This window comes from Hermetia illucens, chromosome 4 (assembly GCF_905115235.1).
Source record: "Hermetia illucens chromosome 4, iHerIll2.2.curated.20191125, whole genome shotgun sequence".
Taxonomy (NCBI): domain Eukaryota; kingdom Metazoa; phylum Arthropoda; class Insecta; order Diptera; family Stratiomyidae; genus Hermetia; species Hermetia illucens.
The window spans coordinates 126,836,689-126,854,046 of NC_051852.1; the positions used below are offsets into that span (position 1 = coordinate 126,836,689).

The following is a 17,358-nucleotide window of genomic DNA, read 5'->3' on the forward strand; positions in this document are numbered from 1 at the left end:
TGCATTTCTGACATCAAGCGTTATGAGGAGCACTATCCGTCGAGATCAGCGGCTGTGTGCCTCGGCTCGATTTACCGCATCTACGACCTCCAGAATAGCATCCACTGTAGATTTCCCTGTTCTGAACCCGAATTGCCTTGCGGATAAGTCCCCAGCAGCACGGATCGCTTCAGTGAGTCGACTCCTGATAAGCTTCTCGAGCACTTTTCCGGCCGTGTCAAGCATACACAGCGGTCGGTATGCAGACGGGAGCTCCGGGTCCCCTTTACCCTAATTGATCAACGCGAGTCTGGCCACTTTCCAGCGACAAAGAAAATTGCCGTCCTTCAAGTAGGCGTTTAACACTTCAAGTAGTAATTTTGGCCGTTGGCGGAACACCAGTTTTTAAGCTTCCGCCGGGATGCCATCAGGACCTGGCGCCTTCTTGTTTTTCATAGCTTCTTCGAGCTCTCTCATTGTGAAAAGGAGACAATTCTCGACGCTTTCCGCGCTATTTACATCAACCCGTACAGGGTGTCTGGGGAACAATGCCCGCACAACGCGGTCCATCTGGTCGGTGCTCAGTATGCAGCACTTCCGCAGAGCCCCGATTTTCCGAGTGACAAACTTATAGCCAAGCCCCCATCGGTCCTCATTCACCTCGTTCCAATTTCCCCCATACCCAGACCGGAACCGGCAATTGGGGTGTCAGTAGCATTGGCTGATGCTGCGATTAAAAACTGGGAGCAAGCTTCCCATAATGACAGGTGGCTGAGCCTTAATGCTATTAAACACACCAAACTATTCCTTTCAAAACCAAACAAACACACTGTAAAGTTTATCCTGTCGAAAAGCAGGAAGACATGCAGAAATATTCTGGGCATTCTGACTGGCCACAATTCACTAGCTGTTCCGAATAGGAATTATCCAAGATGATAAGTGTCCTTCCTGTAATGAGGGAGCGGAATCCACGGAACATTTTCTATGTGAGTGTCCCGCCTATGAACACAGACTTTTAGTTCTGATATGTAGTTGTAGCGCGGGTAGCATCACATCCACTAACAGAAATCGGGGAATCGGGGATATTCCGTTAGACGGGGGAATCGAGTACAATACACCACTAGGGTGTGAGTTTCCAGAGGCTTTGCTTCTCCCCCACCTCAAAAACACACATAAGCCTATAATGCAGCAGAGGAATGTCGCATATCAGGCAGCGCAGCACTCTTAAAGAAGCCGGGTACGCCCGCAGTCCTACAACGAGCTCCCCCCACCGAAAAATGACTTCAGAGAGAGCAAAAGAAGTCTGGAAAACCATATAGGTCTGTAAAAATGAGAAATACAAAGAGCAATCATACCAAGCGCCCAATTTTTACCAGCAATTCATCAAGATGAAGTTATACAGATATACTGCGATGATTATCCTGTCGAGACAAAGAGGAAAGTCTGATTTCTGACCGTGTGGGCATATTGGAGCGAAAGGTTAAGTACTTTAATGAACTGCTTAACAACCGATGGAATACCAGCCGAATCGTTTGAGTATGGAGGCGACCAATTAATCAAGTGGTTCATCAACTGAAACCAGTACCCCTTTTGCCATATTCATCACCACGCTTATTGCATCCACTGTAGAGTGGGAACACCGAAAATCATACTGGTGTTGCGAAAAGCCGGTGTTGCTTTCCAATGATGACGACTCGCTCAATCATCTCCCCAGCAATCATCTAACCAATAGACGGATCAAGCTCTGTCGGGGATGCCATTCAAACTCCAACATTCGCAGCTTCTGGAGGTAATACGAGCTCATTGAGCTGGACTAGCGTTTGGCTTCTGCTCCTTTCGTGGTGAGAAAATAGAGTGGTAATCATATCTTTCAGGGGGGCGGGCAGGTCAACTTAGGTGATCTTCGCAGCGTTTTCATTTCCACCCTGTAGGTACCCCCCGCAAGATATTACATCGGCGTTTCAGCCGGCTGTTTGAAGAAATTCTTTTTATTCCTCCTAATGGCTTATTTGAAGCGGCGATGCAGTTGCCTGTGTGCCTCCTCTCGATTGTCGCTACTGGGCTTTCCCCATAGCCTCTGAATAAACCTTGCCCGAAAAAATGGGGTTCACAAACTTACGATTTTGTTGTTCCACCAGTAGTTGGGTTGCCTACTGGAGAACAATCATCTTCTGGGTATAGCGGCATCGCATGCTTCCGTTATCAATCGGGTGATTTGGGTTATTTTTTCTCCGGCTTTACCACCTGTTAGGCTTGAGTGCCGCAGAAAATGTGTATTTCTCAAAAGCTTTCGCCGTCCAGCCGCACAACACACTCGATTTGTCCTTAATTTCCAAGCAGACTGGGTGGCATTCACTATGAGTGTAGCACTCACTGACATGCCAGACGACTCTGCTGACTAGAATGGCGCTCACGAATATCAGGTCCATTGTAAACTCCAGGCCCCTTCTCCTGAAAGTGTATGAGTTCCCAAAATTCACAAGTACCACGTTTAGCTTCGCGAATGCTTCGGGTAGGATTCGTCCTCCCGCATTGTCCGGCGGCCTTATTCCAAAGCCCACCCATTAAAATCACTTGCTGTGGTTATCGGCAGCGTCATCTTGTAAATAAAACCAGAGCGCACAACATCTGCTCTTACTCGGCAAGTGTAGTGTTAGGTGGAGCATAGTGGCTGTAGATGTGAACTGTTTTCACCGCCGCTGTGATGAAAGCTTCCTCTGGGTGCTGAAAGGTTTGCTCTCCGCAAGCCCATTATGCTTTTTTGGCCCTTTGGTCTTTGATCCAAACGCTACCACCGTAATTTTGGCATGGCTCACTGTAATTATACCCACATCGATGATTTCCCCGCGGATAGTAGGCGAGAGTAGGTCCTGTGTCTCCTGCTAGTGGCTGATGTTGATTTGCATCAACCTCATCTGCGGTCTATGTTGAGGGCTCTTCTGTACTCCGGGCACTGCTGCTGCCTGTAATGTCCCGATGGTCTAATCCCCTATTTTCCTTTGCACAGTAATCAATTTGGGTCAGCTCCATAGTTCTTGCTGATATGGCCTTCCGGTCCGCATCTCCTGCATTGCTTTGACATGGCATTCAGATTGGGGCATGCTTTCGTAACCTGCTTCCAAAGTAGACACCTGACCCAGACTGTTCTTACTCTCGCTGCTGCTAGCGGTTTGAGTCCTGCCTCCACTGGTAGGCTGGTAATGACCGTTTGTGTTTTCCCGTAGGCTTTTATCTCCCAAATTGATGAGTTCTCTTTTCTGTCAGCGTATGACCCTTTACCTCGTTTGGATACGATGATAACCTCCGGCCTTATTTTTCTCCGATTTTGTCTTTTACGAGTTGCCACTTTTCTCTAGGCATCCACATCTGCTTTGAGACATCCACTCCCTGTTCCCGGAGTCTTGGCCGGCAGCACCAGCCGTCCTCCTCACGTACTGTACCTTTTTGTTAGTTGAGTGGTCGATTCGTTCAACTGTTCTCTCGGCCTTTTCGCGGGGTTCTCCTTTTTCGTGTTTTGAGCAGGCGATACTTGTGTCGCTTGACTTTTTTTTTCGCTCGCCGCCTTTACTTCTTCTTGAGCCTTGCTGTACGCCAACCAGATGCTCCTTATCATTCCCCTCTATAGTCCGGCGTTTCTTGATGAATTTATAGAGTTCCATGATCGTTTTACCCAGTGCGATGAAGGCAGTTCCCTATTGGTCGCTGCCTCTAACATCGCTCGGGTAGTTTTCGAGCCAAGGTTTCTTCCTCATCGCTACACATTTCCCATCAGGGGAAGCCCTTTCGCTCGCGGGGATTTGTGCCTGTGTGTGCCACAGTAGCCAAAGTTACCACTACTGAGGCACCGCGGTCGTTGAATATCGACAGCTGGGTTTCCAAAACCCTGCACCATTACCTTATTGCCCTTTTGCTCCTACATGTTTGGTCTAATTTCTGGGTATCCTTCCCACCATTATCATGGACCATTATGAATCTGCAGTATTCCATATAGCATTATGTTGAGGGAAAGGTGTATTTTGATCATTCTGAAGACCATTAGTGATAGCATCCCATCTGTTGAAGGAGCAGATCGTTCAAATTCTGTCTTTTGTCGCGGTAGTCAGTGCTGCTTTTTCATCTTTTTCATCTGATGCTTAAAGCATGCTTTCAAAGCCAAATCAGCCGCGGATTTCTTGAGGATAAAATAAGTGGCAAAATCCAGGATGAATACGGATCAAGTAGAGGAAGATTAACTAGTGAACGCTTTTGTCAAAACTAAAGCCATATTGATTTGCGAAATAAAACGGTTCCTTTATTTACTGTATTCATTTATTCCGACAGGTCTTTGATATAATTTAAAAATAATATCACAATGGAAAACTAAGTTTATTCCTTATTAAAAGATACCCTAAATGCTTCTATCTAAAAATGGCTACAGTCAATACTAACACTATTCCTAGAATACTAGTTGTAGTTCTAACTCCTTCTGAATTTACATATTTATCCGCACTGTACATATCGTACACATCTTCCATTGACCTAGGCATTTTATCCTTACTCAGCTCTACGAATCCTCTCAAGCCTTCTGTATTATCTCTGAAGATAATGTTATTACGCTTATCAAAAGGCCCAAACATAGTAAACGACGGCGTATGCGCTTTCATATCCTTTCCAAAAAGTCGGTCCATGTCCCGAAGCGAATTATGAATTTCATTACGTCGAATCAGACTTGTATCCGCATGAATCATTAGATGGCCTCTGGGCGTCCAGTGTAAGTAGCAGACCTCGTCCTTCGCATTTTTACCATGAGGACAAACAGTGGAAAACATTTTACGATTTCCAGAGAATGTCCAACTTGTGTTGAGTTTCCCTTCCGTGAAATTCTTGAAGATATCATAGCTAAGGAAGGCTACACTGCCAGATTCAAGGAGACATCTTAGGGCTCCTTCATCGCCCTTGAATTTTTCAGGACAGTTATCGGTTTTCCATGTGCAGGAATCCGATGAAAAGTATTCCTCAAGGTCTGGGTATTTAATTTTTGAGACGTTACGAAGCGTTTCCATAACCGATAGATAAGCTGCTCCAGCGTGGGATGGGAAGCACGCCTTAAGTCCTTGTAAGTCATTCATTGTTTTCAAATTCGAGTCCTTCACAATTGCAACTGTGACATATCGTTCATGCATAGTTTTTGAGAATTCATATAAGATTGGTTTAAGTTTGTATTCCTTTTGAGCTTTTACTCGGTGGTCCTGGTCAACAAGGACTACATCGGCTGCTTTATGTTTGGTATCGTCCAGACATCTTTCTAAGCTTTCGGTACGAATGCATTGTAGATTTGGTTCGATTCCATAAACTGAAGCAGCTTCCTGCAACCAGGAGCATTTTGAGTGTTGGATGAGGGACGTAGTACAGAATACAATTGATCGTGGAGGATTACATGATGGAAAACTGTAGGCACTTTGGAATCCTACGGCTTGCTCTAGGTAATCTCCAATAGGAACAGTTGTGTCGAGTGATGTGATGTTTACGTGATATGTTTCCAAGAGGCTGAGGAGCGCATGCTTCCAATCGGCATCATAGTGAGATAAGTTATGGACGATGTCCTGAATGTTTGCAGCGTGGGTACTGGAATTTCAGAAACAACTTTGTTAGATGGTGAAACATTTGGAAGTTTTTTTATATTTACTTTTTCGCTGCTATTGCTTGCCATGGTTTCGCTACCCACACACATGGGTACGTAGAGTTCAACGGCTGCAGCAATCCATCTGGGCAGAGGAAGCTATACTCATTTGGGTTTGCTTCTGCAATTAATCCACTGAACTGCATTGAGTTCGAGAAAGTTATTAGACTATATTTGGTGATTCAATAGAAAAATCAAAACTTACACCAAAGTGACTCCTAACATCGTCCAAACGTGCCCAGGCAACCTCACCACCTCCAGTGGTCAAACAATAAAGTGCTCCACGTCGTCCCCAATGCTTGTCACCAACCCCACAACGGTATGAATCGTAGCATAATTCGCACAAAGAAGGATAGCGATTTTTCAGGATCCTATCTTGTATCCGATCTGGGACCCAAGGTCCAGCTTTACAGGACGATCCGAAGAAATTTGCACTGGCTTTGATTCGGGATTCTGTGAGTGACAGGTCAGATTCGCAGAGTTTTGGAAGAAGCATCGATTCGAAGTACTGCAGGAGGAGATGCGTTAGCTTTTCTCGAATATGCTTTCATTTACGGAATACTAGTATCATATAAGGAAGGCAGAATTTAGTCTAGCAACTTACGTTAGCCAAAATCTCTGTCCAATGCGGTTCAATACCATGTCCTGGATGGCAGAATTTCGCGCCGCGTAGATCATGTGGTGAGTGAATTCCAGCTTCGTTATCCACAACAGCGACAACTTCGTATTCGAAGGGAGTATTGTGGAACCGCATTTCACTGGTAACTAAAATATCTGTAGTGGCCCATCTTGCTGCAACCAAGTCTTCAGCCGAGAAAACTCCAAAATGAGCTGATCCTTTCTGGATTCTTCGAATGCAGTCTAATCGGTCCACACCAATCACGCATTCTATATTGGATTTGCTTTCCAAAGTCGGACAGAATTTTTCGGTTTTCCTGTATAATCCTCGTCCTTCAACGATGCAAACACGCACTGTAAATGGAAACGGAATTTGTATAGTTTGAAATCAGATACTGTGGTCTTATTAAATAACTATTTACAGTGCGCTACATATTCAAATGGTCTTGTGCTATTAATCGAAAAAGGAGATGTCTGGGGGTTATGGTCTGCTTATCCCCCCTGTGTTGCTATGGCCGGGTACGCCGGATAGTGACTTTGAATATGCTATCTATGGTATTCAGCGTATCGCTGGCGCCTTAATGGCCGCTTGGATTGTAGCCAGAGTGGTTCTCTCTCATTGGAAGGAAAGGAAACTTTAGACTCTGGGATATCCTCTCCATTCCACTCCTTTTCAGTATTGCCACTACTTCTGCTTGGAATGTACTGCCGACGAGAATACTCCCGCTCCGACTCCACAGGCTGCGGGCCTCCCATTGTCCTGTAGTTGCAAGTTCCACAATAAAATTCCTCTTGGGATTCGGTTTGCATGTCGCCGTTTGCTGGAAATGCCAAAAGTTCCCTAAGTTCCCCTATGGCCGTAGTGTTTCGCTGTTTAGCATCCGGACTCATGGTGTATGGCAGCACTGCATGATACGGCCACCATATCAAATAGGTGGTCCTCAGGTAGGAGGATATTGAGGGTTTCACCATAAAGGATTTTAGGGTCCCTTTAGCATCGCATATGCTGCTTTTTGGATCCTATTATTTCTTGCTAAGAGAAGCCAAGTCTCAGGGTTATTTATTTGTGGTTGTCTGGCACTTCCCAGGGGTGGAAAAGTGTTCTACCTGGTCTATGGATTGTTTTTATTGAAGTCTCTTAGTTCTGGGAAACGTTGTCCTCAAGGATTACGATTACGATGTTTGAATTGGAGTTCATGAGAAGCCGCAGCCGTTATTGTTTTCAATTCCGTGCTTTCATCTGGTAGTGGCGCACTTGCACTGCAATTATGGGAGGCAATGTCGTGTTCAAGAGGACCTGATGGTATCCCGCAGAGGTATACAAATGGGTGCTCCAACATCGGCCGGATCTACTGATTGGCGTATTCAACACTTTCCTGAAAGAGGGTATTTTTTCTTCCCTTTGGAAAGTGGCGAGGCTTGCGCTGATCAATGGCTAATTTTCTTGGACTGACGCTAGACTCCAAGATGAGTTTCTTTTCGAGCAAATCAAAGCAGGAGCGGATAAAGCTGCAGCTAGGTTTTCGGCCTTAAGTCGGCTAATGGCAAACATTGGGGCCGTACGACTGTTCTGCTCTACGGCCGGCTTTGCAAGGATCTTTGTGGGTGGAGTTTGCGTACCGAACTACCTGAACCGGCTGCAGTGCTGATCGGGGAGTGATCCTCGTTGTCTTCTTTACTAAGAAGCGTAAACCCATATACAAGCGCAACAGGGAAGAGGCAAGGGAGGTGGTTGCTTGTGAAGAACGGTAAAGTACACTAGATGAATGAAACGAGAGTCAGATGGACAGCGCGGCTCATTGATTCTTAATCAGCTTCTAAGTGGGTATGTACGTTTTCAGTCTTACCTGCACAAGATTGGGAGTGCACGATCTCCTGATTGTGTGTTTTGCAATGATATTGTGGACGAAACCCATCACACCTTTTTCCTTGTGGAAGGTTGGATGGGATTCGTCTACAACTTCATTTGAACACAGGGGATCTCTCTCCAGACAATTTTGTCGGAGAGATGGTAAGGAGTGCTGTCAAGTGGAGTCGTGTTGCACATTACGTTTGGGTTCTTCTCGTTGCAAAGAAGATAGAGCTCGACTGGTGGAAGGGTCGGATGGCAGGAGGTTTCTTGAACTAACAGCTCCCCTCCTCTTCTCCCCTCCCGGTGATGAATGAAGGCTCCGAAAAACGGAAAAGCTCGGGGGCTAGCCCGAAGTAATTCGACAATCGGTTCTAAACTAGTTCTCTGATGATAGAAAAAGGAACAAAGTGTCGTCTTCTGGTTATTTCGGGGTTTGTTATTTTCACTGAAGATGTTGATCTGGAAAGGGGGGGATCTGCTGAAGTGTCAAGAGGCTTCACATAAAATGAACAAGTCTTCGTCGTGTAGGCGAAATTCCATCACCGCTGGTATGATTGATGTGTTGGGATTCTATATTGGAACTGCCCTCCTGAGAAAAAGAGCGAGAACCATCGCAAATAATTTTAAAGGAATAGCGTTTTGGTGTGTTTTACCGCATATATCGATATTTCGAGAGTAAGTTGCTCCCGTCCTAAGTACTTACAATCTAAATAAAAAAAACGTTTGCCCACTATTTTTATTTGATAAATTGTGTGATGTTGTGGTCGCTGTTTACCATGTGTTTGCCTACTGGCGATTTTGTTTCGCTCGCCGCTCGTCCTTTCTGTAATGCTATCCGGGCTTCCATAGAGGACGCGTACGCGTGAGTCATAAGCAGGCGGTCTTTGAATAGTCGTTTGTGTCTAGCGCATGTAAGTCAAAAAGGAAATTAGAACCAAGCATCAAGGCAGTAACTTATAAGAGAAAAAGTGAGGGTCAGACTGTTCACGGGATTGGAGAAAATTTGAAAGGTGTTGGTCGGTGTTGGAGATATTTTTTCTAACTGCTGTTGCTATATGGAGACAAGACGTGGAAAAAGCGCCGCAAATGTTACTCAAAAACTCCAAGACTTCGTCGGCGGAATGACTCGTATGGTGACAGAATCGTAGGTGGAGGAGGAGGAGGAAAAGATGATTTCGGCATGGGGAGGGGACTTAGCTGCTATTATGGCACCTCGGCCGGTAGTCTTGCCAAGCGCAGGACAGTCTCTGTCACAACGAAAAACAGAATCTGAAATCCTGTCATCTAACCAGGTTTCAGAAATGCAGATGACATGATATGGAAATGGTAAGGCAGACAGTTTGAAATCCGACAGCTTGGTCTTTAGACCCCTTACATTTTGATAAAAGAGTGCAAAGTTGTGGGAATGATATAAGTTCTGCGAGGCAGGTCAGTGAGCCGAAAATTTTCACGCAGGTTACTCCTCTGATAAAGCTTCACGGAGACCCCCTGTGACCCAAAGAAAGATTAGACGATAGTATCAAAACCGTGGGGATCAGTCAGTCAGGAGACCCATCCTTCGTCGGCTTCACACATGACAGAGGTGATAAAGTTGAGTTGGCTTTGCTTCTGATAGAGGCCAGAATTGCATGGGATGTGGTGGCGTATGCTAGCCTTGACATGAACAGCTGCTTCGGCGGGGAGGCGACGTTCAATTAGGGCCCGCTCGGGCGACATGAGGTCGGAAAGGCCTGCGGTTCAGCTGTGGCGGGCGACGATGACGCACAGGAGGAAGCATGTGGTGGTGCTAATGCAACAACATTTGGACAATCGTCAGAAGTGCGTAGCACAGCCGATGCTGAATAGTGAACATGGCCCTCGGATGGAGGAAAATTTTTTCGTCGCTTCTAAAGTTCTTTTAAGAGGGAAGAAATTTCCTTTATCAAAGTGGATTTGATTAAAAGTATTCCGTAGCCTACATAACGACAAAATCGATGATCGATACGATGACCGTCGAGTTGTGGATAAAATCTGGCTCAATTGGTTATGGTGGACGGGTCACTTAATCCGTATGGATGAGGATGATTCAGCCAGGGGAAAGTCTATAAGGGCAATATCTATGGTAGGAAAAGAAGACGAGGTAGACCCTGCCTGAGATGGAGCGATAGCGTAGATCAGGACGCCAGATAGCTTTTAGGGATATCGAATTGGTGGACCTCGGCGCAAAACCGGGATGTTGGAAGTTCCTTAAAAGTGGTTTGTACCGTATCATTTCGGTAAAAAAGGAAGGGTGTGAAAACGATCTTTCTTTATGACTGTAACAGGCAATTGAACGGAGTAGCCGCACCCACTTGACAACAACCAATGAACATAGAAGAATATACATTTACAAGTGGTCTTCTTAAGCAGTACCAATGATCACTCAGAAGCACAAAAGGTTATGTTGTTCTTTGGAAGACAGTGACGTACATTAAATATCTTGCCACTCGAACAAAATCTCATATAGGCTCTCATGGAGGCATTAGCTATTCAAAAAAGGACATATCGTACCTCGAAAAGGCAGGAAGGAAGGCAAATAATGTTCACGTCAAAAACTTTATATTCCTGGGGGAAAGAGATTAGTGTTTATTTAAACCGTCCATCGTTTTGGAGCCTGTCTTTGGCAAAATGCCAGTTATTATAACCGTTTCAAAAATATTAACGTCCATTCAAGTGGTAGCATTCACTGGTAACGTAAATACAGTGTAAAAGTAAAGGAAGCACTCTTCTGCTTAAATTCATCATCATCATCACCAACGGCGCAACAACCGGTATCCGGTCTAGGCCTGCCTTAGTAAGGAACTGCAGACATCCCGGAGCAGGGAACAATATCAGCCTAAAGTCAATGGTGGCCAGAAAAAGGACGAAGACATCACCGGCTAGCTCTTAATTGAATTTGGTACGTTGAAATAGTTTAACTGTTATCCAAACTCAATAAATTGGGAGCCGAATGATACGTGACAGAGGCAAAGCTGTATGACTGAGTGGGCTTAATGTTAGCCTGTCGGTGTCGTTTCCTCGGGTTGGGATCCTGGTTACATAATAGATGTTTGTATACGGGTTTGGGTAAGTTTCCCTTCTGTATGCTTTTCAACTGTAAAACATTATATGCGATGATATGGTCTGGAATATATGGTCTCAGTACCAATAAAATGGGGGAAAAATACCAATACGAAAGAATTAACTGAAAAGTTGTTATCCTGTCAAAAGTACTATATCAAGTCAAGAAGCGTTGAAAGCACTGTTGGGTCAGATTTAGTGATAATTTTAGGGCTGGGTAGCAGGGCACGTAGGTTATAAATTTATTGAGGTTCATCGAAGCAGGTAATGGAGTTTGGAAGTCGATATTAGTTATTACTGTTCTCGTTTTGTAAAATCTTTCTTTAGCGCCCAATGTGGGTCAATATATGTATAGGATATTCTGTAACATGTACTTTTACAGAGCCACCATTTTTTGTCGTTTCTTCCATTTTGATGTTGTTCAAGTTGAAATCGCTTACATGGTCTATGAAGTGACAAGCCCACTAGTATGACTTTTGTGTGATATGACTCCTCTTAGGAACATAAATCAAAAGAAAGAAAACTCAAAGCCGTTTGAACTCTATGCTTCAGTTTATATTACTCAAGGGCCGTCGGACTAGTTTCCATCCAAACAATCTATTAATTGAAGACAGGTATTACTTCAACATTGCAAAACCAAATATTTCTCATTACTTTCATCCGCAAAAACTAACGAACCAGACATTTCGCCTCTGGAGTAATTCATTTGTAAAATTCCACAAGGTCGCGCTAACTAAAACTGAGTTATCCGATTACAATGAGCGCTTCGCCGGCCACTTCAACAGAAATCATAGGTAAACATTTAAATATCGTCAATGACAGTCAAGACGTGTAATCCGGAAAGGTAATTTGAAAAGTAAAGAGATTGCACCCAAAGAGAAGAAAAGAAAACAAGTTCGCGGAATACGAGTAATGCAGTCACCTCAACTGCAAGTTCAAGGCTGGTTGCAACTACGTTGGAAGCGAGCAGATTCATGGTTGGTTTGACCACTCGTAGATTTACCGGAGGTACGTGCGTGTAGTACACTATTAGCGGCGTATTTTTAGTTGAAGAAAATCGTCGTTGGCATGAATATGGAATTATTTACTCAGATCTTTGTATATGTATGAGCTTTGTATCGGATTTCCTGAGGAAGAATTTGTATTTTTTAAGGCTTTGTTTTGTGTATTAACTTAGGCGAGGAGTATCAACATATATATATATGTGGGGGGCAGGGGAGGGTAATGCAGCTCTAAACAATCAGGCCTTTTAATAGGCTCATTTTACTACTCCGTAAAATCGCTTATTCAACGCTAACCTTTTGCGAAAATGGGATGGTCCGTCCGTTTTACCTTTTTTTTTGGCTTCCCCCGGTCAAGGCTTTTTCGGCTCATACAACTACCCCGGAATGATTCGGCGCAGTATTCCGCAGTATTATGGCCCTTCTGTTTCCCTTCGTTTACCAAAGGGAAGGGAACCATCTGGTCATTCCACTGGTTGAGTTTGTGTGAGCGCTCCTCAGCATCTTTTGGATAATGTTCTCCAAAGACAGTTCTCCTTTGTCTGCGACTCCCACCACACCTTCCACAATTCAAGGTACTTAACCTTTCGCTTTGACCTTATACTCGTCTCGTCGACCGAAACGGAAAACATGATCGGGATCCTCTTTTTAGTCCAGTGCATGGCTAAAATAGTGGGGAGTCACCCGTTCGATTATCCATCGAATCAATATGCCAAATCAGCTTGCTTAATAGAGTATCATTGGATGCATTCCAGAAATTCGGCCCTAGGATGGACCTTTGTGTTACTTCATATATGATCTTCATCCACTTCTGGCTCTCTAGTGCCTTACAAATTAGGCAGCGGTCTCTCGAATAATCCCTCAAAATTCGTAAAAGGTAGCTCACCACATGCATAGAATTTCTTATTGCGTCTAGCATATCTGTTTGCCTTATGAAATTGAATGCAATTCACAGACTAATCTAGTGTTTACTTTTGCGACGTTCTAGGCGCAGAAAAAGCGCCGGGCTAGTGTACGCCGGGAGGTAATTTCAATCACTTCAAATGCATTGTATTGATTTTCGTTTGCCGAGAAGTCTTCCAGAATTCAACATCCCTCTAAGGCCCAAGGCTCTATCATTTTTGCGTTTTTCGGTTCTTTTCATTTTTCATGGCTTGAGTTTTCATTAGATGAGTTAATGATTGCTTACGTGCCGATCTGCCGGTCAACAGTTTCCATGATTTCATGGAATTTCTCAGTCGTAAACCGACCAGAACGAGATGCATCTTGCAAATAATAAATCTTAACACATATCTGTTCCGCATGCCTTACTTTATCATGGCTAAATTGCAGAATATGCGAATTTCTTCATAAATTTCACTAATTGTTGGTTTCAATTAAATTTTGATCAATATCAAACTCCGTCAACTGTCAAGTAAAAGAAGGAGTACATCTTGCAATCCGATTCTTTTATACTTATGACATAAACATAAAAAGGCTGATAGTTTTCCAGAACCTATAAATCATTAGCAAGGAAAAGAAATGGAGTTCGTTTTACCTTATGATGGTTACCTTGGTGCTGTTCAGACCATGTTTGTTTTTGCTGTTTGCTATACAACACAACGGGGGAACTAAAGCCAGATTTTGGTGTCAGGTCATCCACGGTAAGGTCTGTTCTGAAGGCTGAAATTGCTAGCAGGTGAAACCCTTTGTTGAACGGTCTGTTGCTGCTGGAGCCCCATTTTTATTCTGTACTCCCTAGAAGGGCAGGATTTTACTCCCTGAAATATTACCTGAAAACATTGAAGTGGCGCATCTTCAAACCTTACACGAAGATACTCAGAAGGGTCTTCTTCAATGGAGCATTTGCCTACTTTTTGCCTTTAAGAGACCTCCTCGGGGAGCCCTACCACCCTACGAGCATCGCAACCTTGCCACCAGTAGGAAAGAAGAGGCTTTGGTATGTTGCACCTTAGGTCGATTAACCTTTATATTTATAGACGTAAGGTTGGTCTCACGTAAAAACTATCGCTAAATGAAGAGGCTGCTTCGTTCAGTTTTGATTTCACCGGGGTTATCAGCTTGGCCCTACCTTTCGTCGAAAGGCCCGCTTTGCCTTTCTTCGTAGTCCCCTCTTCTTTTCAGTTGAAGTTTTCTTCTGCTGACCCTTCCTCATTAGTTTTTTGAAAGAATTAGGCAACGGTACCACCGAAAGACTAGCCTTAGTCGGGTTTCCTGTTCCTCTGGGGGGATGTTGTTGTACTCTTCAAGCTTTTCGCTGAAGTGAAGAAGTTGCCTTCCAGAGATTTCTTCTTGGTTAAGCGAGAATCTGGCGAGGTATCAAAATGTCCCGTTCACAAGCGGGGTTGGCTCGTCTTGATCGGTTGCCATTTTGTTCTGTCAATGGCCTGATCTCGACGCAGTCGCGAGGCTTTCAAATCACCATTCAACGTATCAAGTCACCGTCATTTCTGCAGCTAAAAGTATTCCATCAACGTTGATGTTCAGACCAATCTTGGCAAGTGAATTCTCGTTAGTGCAAATTTCATCACCATACCATCGAAGTCGCATCTCTTGCCAATTTTCCATGTTCAGTGCAATCCCATATCGGATTTTAGGACGTGATCATGTCGTCTTACGCCAGTGGCGCAATGCAATACCTTTGTCCTCATTACCGCAAGGCGTCGTTCGTTGCCATTCATAGTCGGCTAGCATTCAGCACCATAGAAGGAGGAGGTAAATGTTTGACTTGAAATGTTCGTTGATGCGCTAATGCGTGAAGCAGTTAGTTACATAACAACGTTTGTGTTTTCCCAGTAACTGATAGCGATTTTGCCGATTTTTAAAATGTCCGATTTTGCAGAGCAAGGAAGTGCCATCAAATTTTATTTGTGGAATGGAACTTCGGCTGAGAGAAGAAGTTTTGCAGAAGTTTTCAGGTAAATCAACTATGACGCAGAAAAATATTTGTAAGTGTAGTGTGTAATAAAGACTTTGAAGAGGCGAACAACATGTTGATGGCGTCTATTGCCTCGGACGACCAAGTAAATCACAGAAGGGGGGAGGGGAGGGTCGTATGGAGGTTTGCCAAGTGCGACCCAAAACAAAAACAAACGCACCAAATTTGCAAGAAGAGGTTGGACTTATGGTAAAGTAACTCATTGTTTTTCATAAAGATAATGCCCTGTCTCTCATGGCATTGATACTTCGAGAGTCTTCCACAAAAAATTGCTCTTGTATCGTTCTTTAATCGCCTTATTTACTGACCAAGCTCCGTGTGACTTCTAACTATTTGCGGAACTCAAAAGATAGTTGCAGGGGGGGGGGCAATACAACCTTTTGTGCAGCAATTTTTTCAAGGCGGTGCGTTTGATTTGATACTCAGCTTGAAGAGAGTTGCTATGACACGTGTTCTCTCCTGATCAGACCATCAAACAAATGGAAGCCAATACTTGCATATGAAGATACGCAGAAAGCATCACTGGTCCCAATTGAAAAACGTCGTCCACCGGACAATATCTATTTTGTCCGATGAAAATTCGAGGCAGTTTCGCCTCCTTCGATGATAATTCAAAGTTACGGAAACCGGACAGGCCCGACACTTTTTCTACACGATTTGAAACAGTGCAAAAAATAAATGTAGGAATTACCTTGCTATATGGTGGATACTTCTAGGTTTTCTGTGAAGTTTTAATGGACTTCCCACACATTTACAAAGATTTTTTTATCTAAACTGGGGAAGTAATAGAACTTCGAGCGAACATTTCACATTTTGGTACTCATGGAGACGCTAGATTAGGTGGAAAATTCAGGGGCACCGTCTCTGATCTGCTAGTGATAGGCAAAGGCCAGATGATCTAAAAATGCCTTGCATCAAGTCATTGAGTTTGTTTTTGTGAGTCGCATACTCACATAACCACCCCCAATTTCTCTTTCTTTCCAGCGCAATCGCCGCTAATCGTTACTTCGCAAGAAAGACTGCGCTTCGAGGGACCAAACCTTCTGGTCTTTACGCCCTCCTTACGAGCTATGCTTTTCCATGTTCCACCTGAATCTTTTCGATTGTGGAGTTTATTGACATCAGCATCTTTCGAAGTTTTTTTATGTTGATTTTCAGAGAGTCCTTCAAGCTCCTCCTCTTTGAGGAAAATCATGGACACTGGAGCGTGACATAGTCCGGGTCCTCAGGTGCGCAACCAGATTCAGGGTAAAAGGCAGCATCATCCAACCTGAATGGAGATACTTCCTGTAACCACTATGACCTTGAGAAGAATTGGGTTAGGTAATAATTAACTTCGCCGTATAGTCGCTCAATCCACTCCTAAATATGGGCAATTAGAGTGCGGATCCAGTAACCCTTCAGCTAGGTTTTTTTTTTTTAATTTTCCTAGGGAATTTTGAGAATTGAAGCGATTGCACTTATTAAGATTGTTTATACTGCACAACTTACCATAGTTGAAAAGACTTAGTCTGTATCACTTAAATATTGATTGTATCTGAACATGAATTGATTTACACTAATAAAGCTATCTATCTATCTATCTATCTATCAGTAACCCTTCTGCGAGCCATCCCACCGTTGCTGCGACTATTCCTTGCCGTTTTCCGGCATTCTATTTCGTTTGATATAGATTCATTCTTCTTTTCTCGTATAGACGACGTGCCTCACATGCCTGCCTTTCATTGGGACCATTCCCGCAGTAGCACATGCTTCGCTTGACATTGTCCTACAGGCGTTACACACCCCTAGCACCACTAAGTGATAAGTTATGTTTAGCCTCCTCCGATTACTCTCACCTCCTCGTGCTTGTTCTCTTCCCGGTGCTGCATATTATTGTGTAGAGTAAACCACTCGGCCAGAAGCATTCTGCAGGTGGATCTTGGGCTTCCATTGTTAGCTACTGTCCGTGCTATCGAGCCGGTTGGATTTGCTGTTTTTCATAGGTATAATCCAGGTCCTTGAAATTGATCTTCTTGGTCATTATCATTCCCAGGTATACTTGTAGCACTGATAAAGGGAACAAATTGTTTCCGAAATATCGGTATTCAGAAGGTTAATAAAAATTACTAGCGAAAGGAAAAGAAAAGTTTTAAATATTTCAAATCCTCAGGTATTTGAGAAGCAGCTTTGAAGTGATGATAGATGATGATAAAAATGAAGGCACCAATACGAATACTAATTGCATTCCTTT

General features: G+C 43.8%; 2 protein-coding genes across 2 annotated transcripts in view; one reads left to right on the forward strand and one right to left on the reverse strand.

Moving 5' to 3' along the window:
* Window positions 1-17,358, forward strand: part of LOC119653579 (major facilitator superfamily domain-containing protein 6) — a 91,104-nt gene that overhangs the window by 4,285 nt on the left and 69,461 nt on the right. The window lies entirely within an intron of this gene.
* The window catches only part of LOC119653578 (transferrin), a 46,742-nt gene continuing 33,653 nt past the window's right edge, over window positions 4,270-17,358 (reverse strand). The window contains exons 2-5 of the mRNA XM_038058321.1: window positions 6,243-6,610; window positions 5,844-6,146; window positions 5,645-5,778; window positions 4,270-5,583 (exon numbers count right to left, since the gene is read on the reverse strand). Coding sequence (XP_037914249.1) covers window positions 4,377-5,583; window positions 5,645-5,778; window positions 5,844-6,146; window positions 6,243-6,610 — 2,012 coding nt within the window. The 3' untranslated portion in view covers window positions 4,270-4,376. The remainder of the gene's footprint in view (window positions 5,584-5,644; window positions 5,779-5,843; window positions 6,147-6,242; window positions 6,611-17,358) is intronic.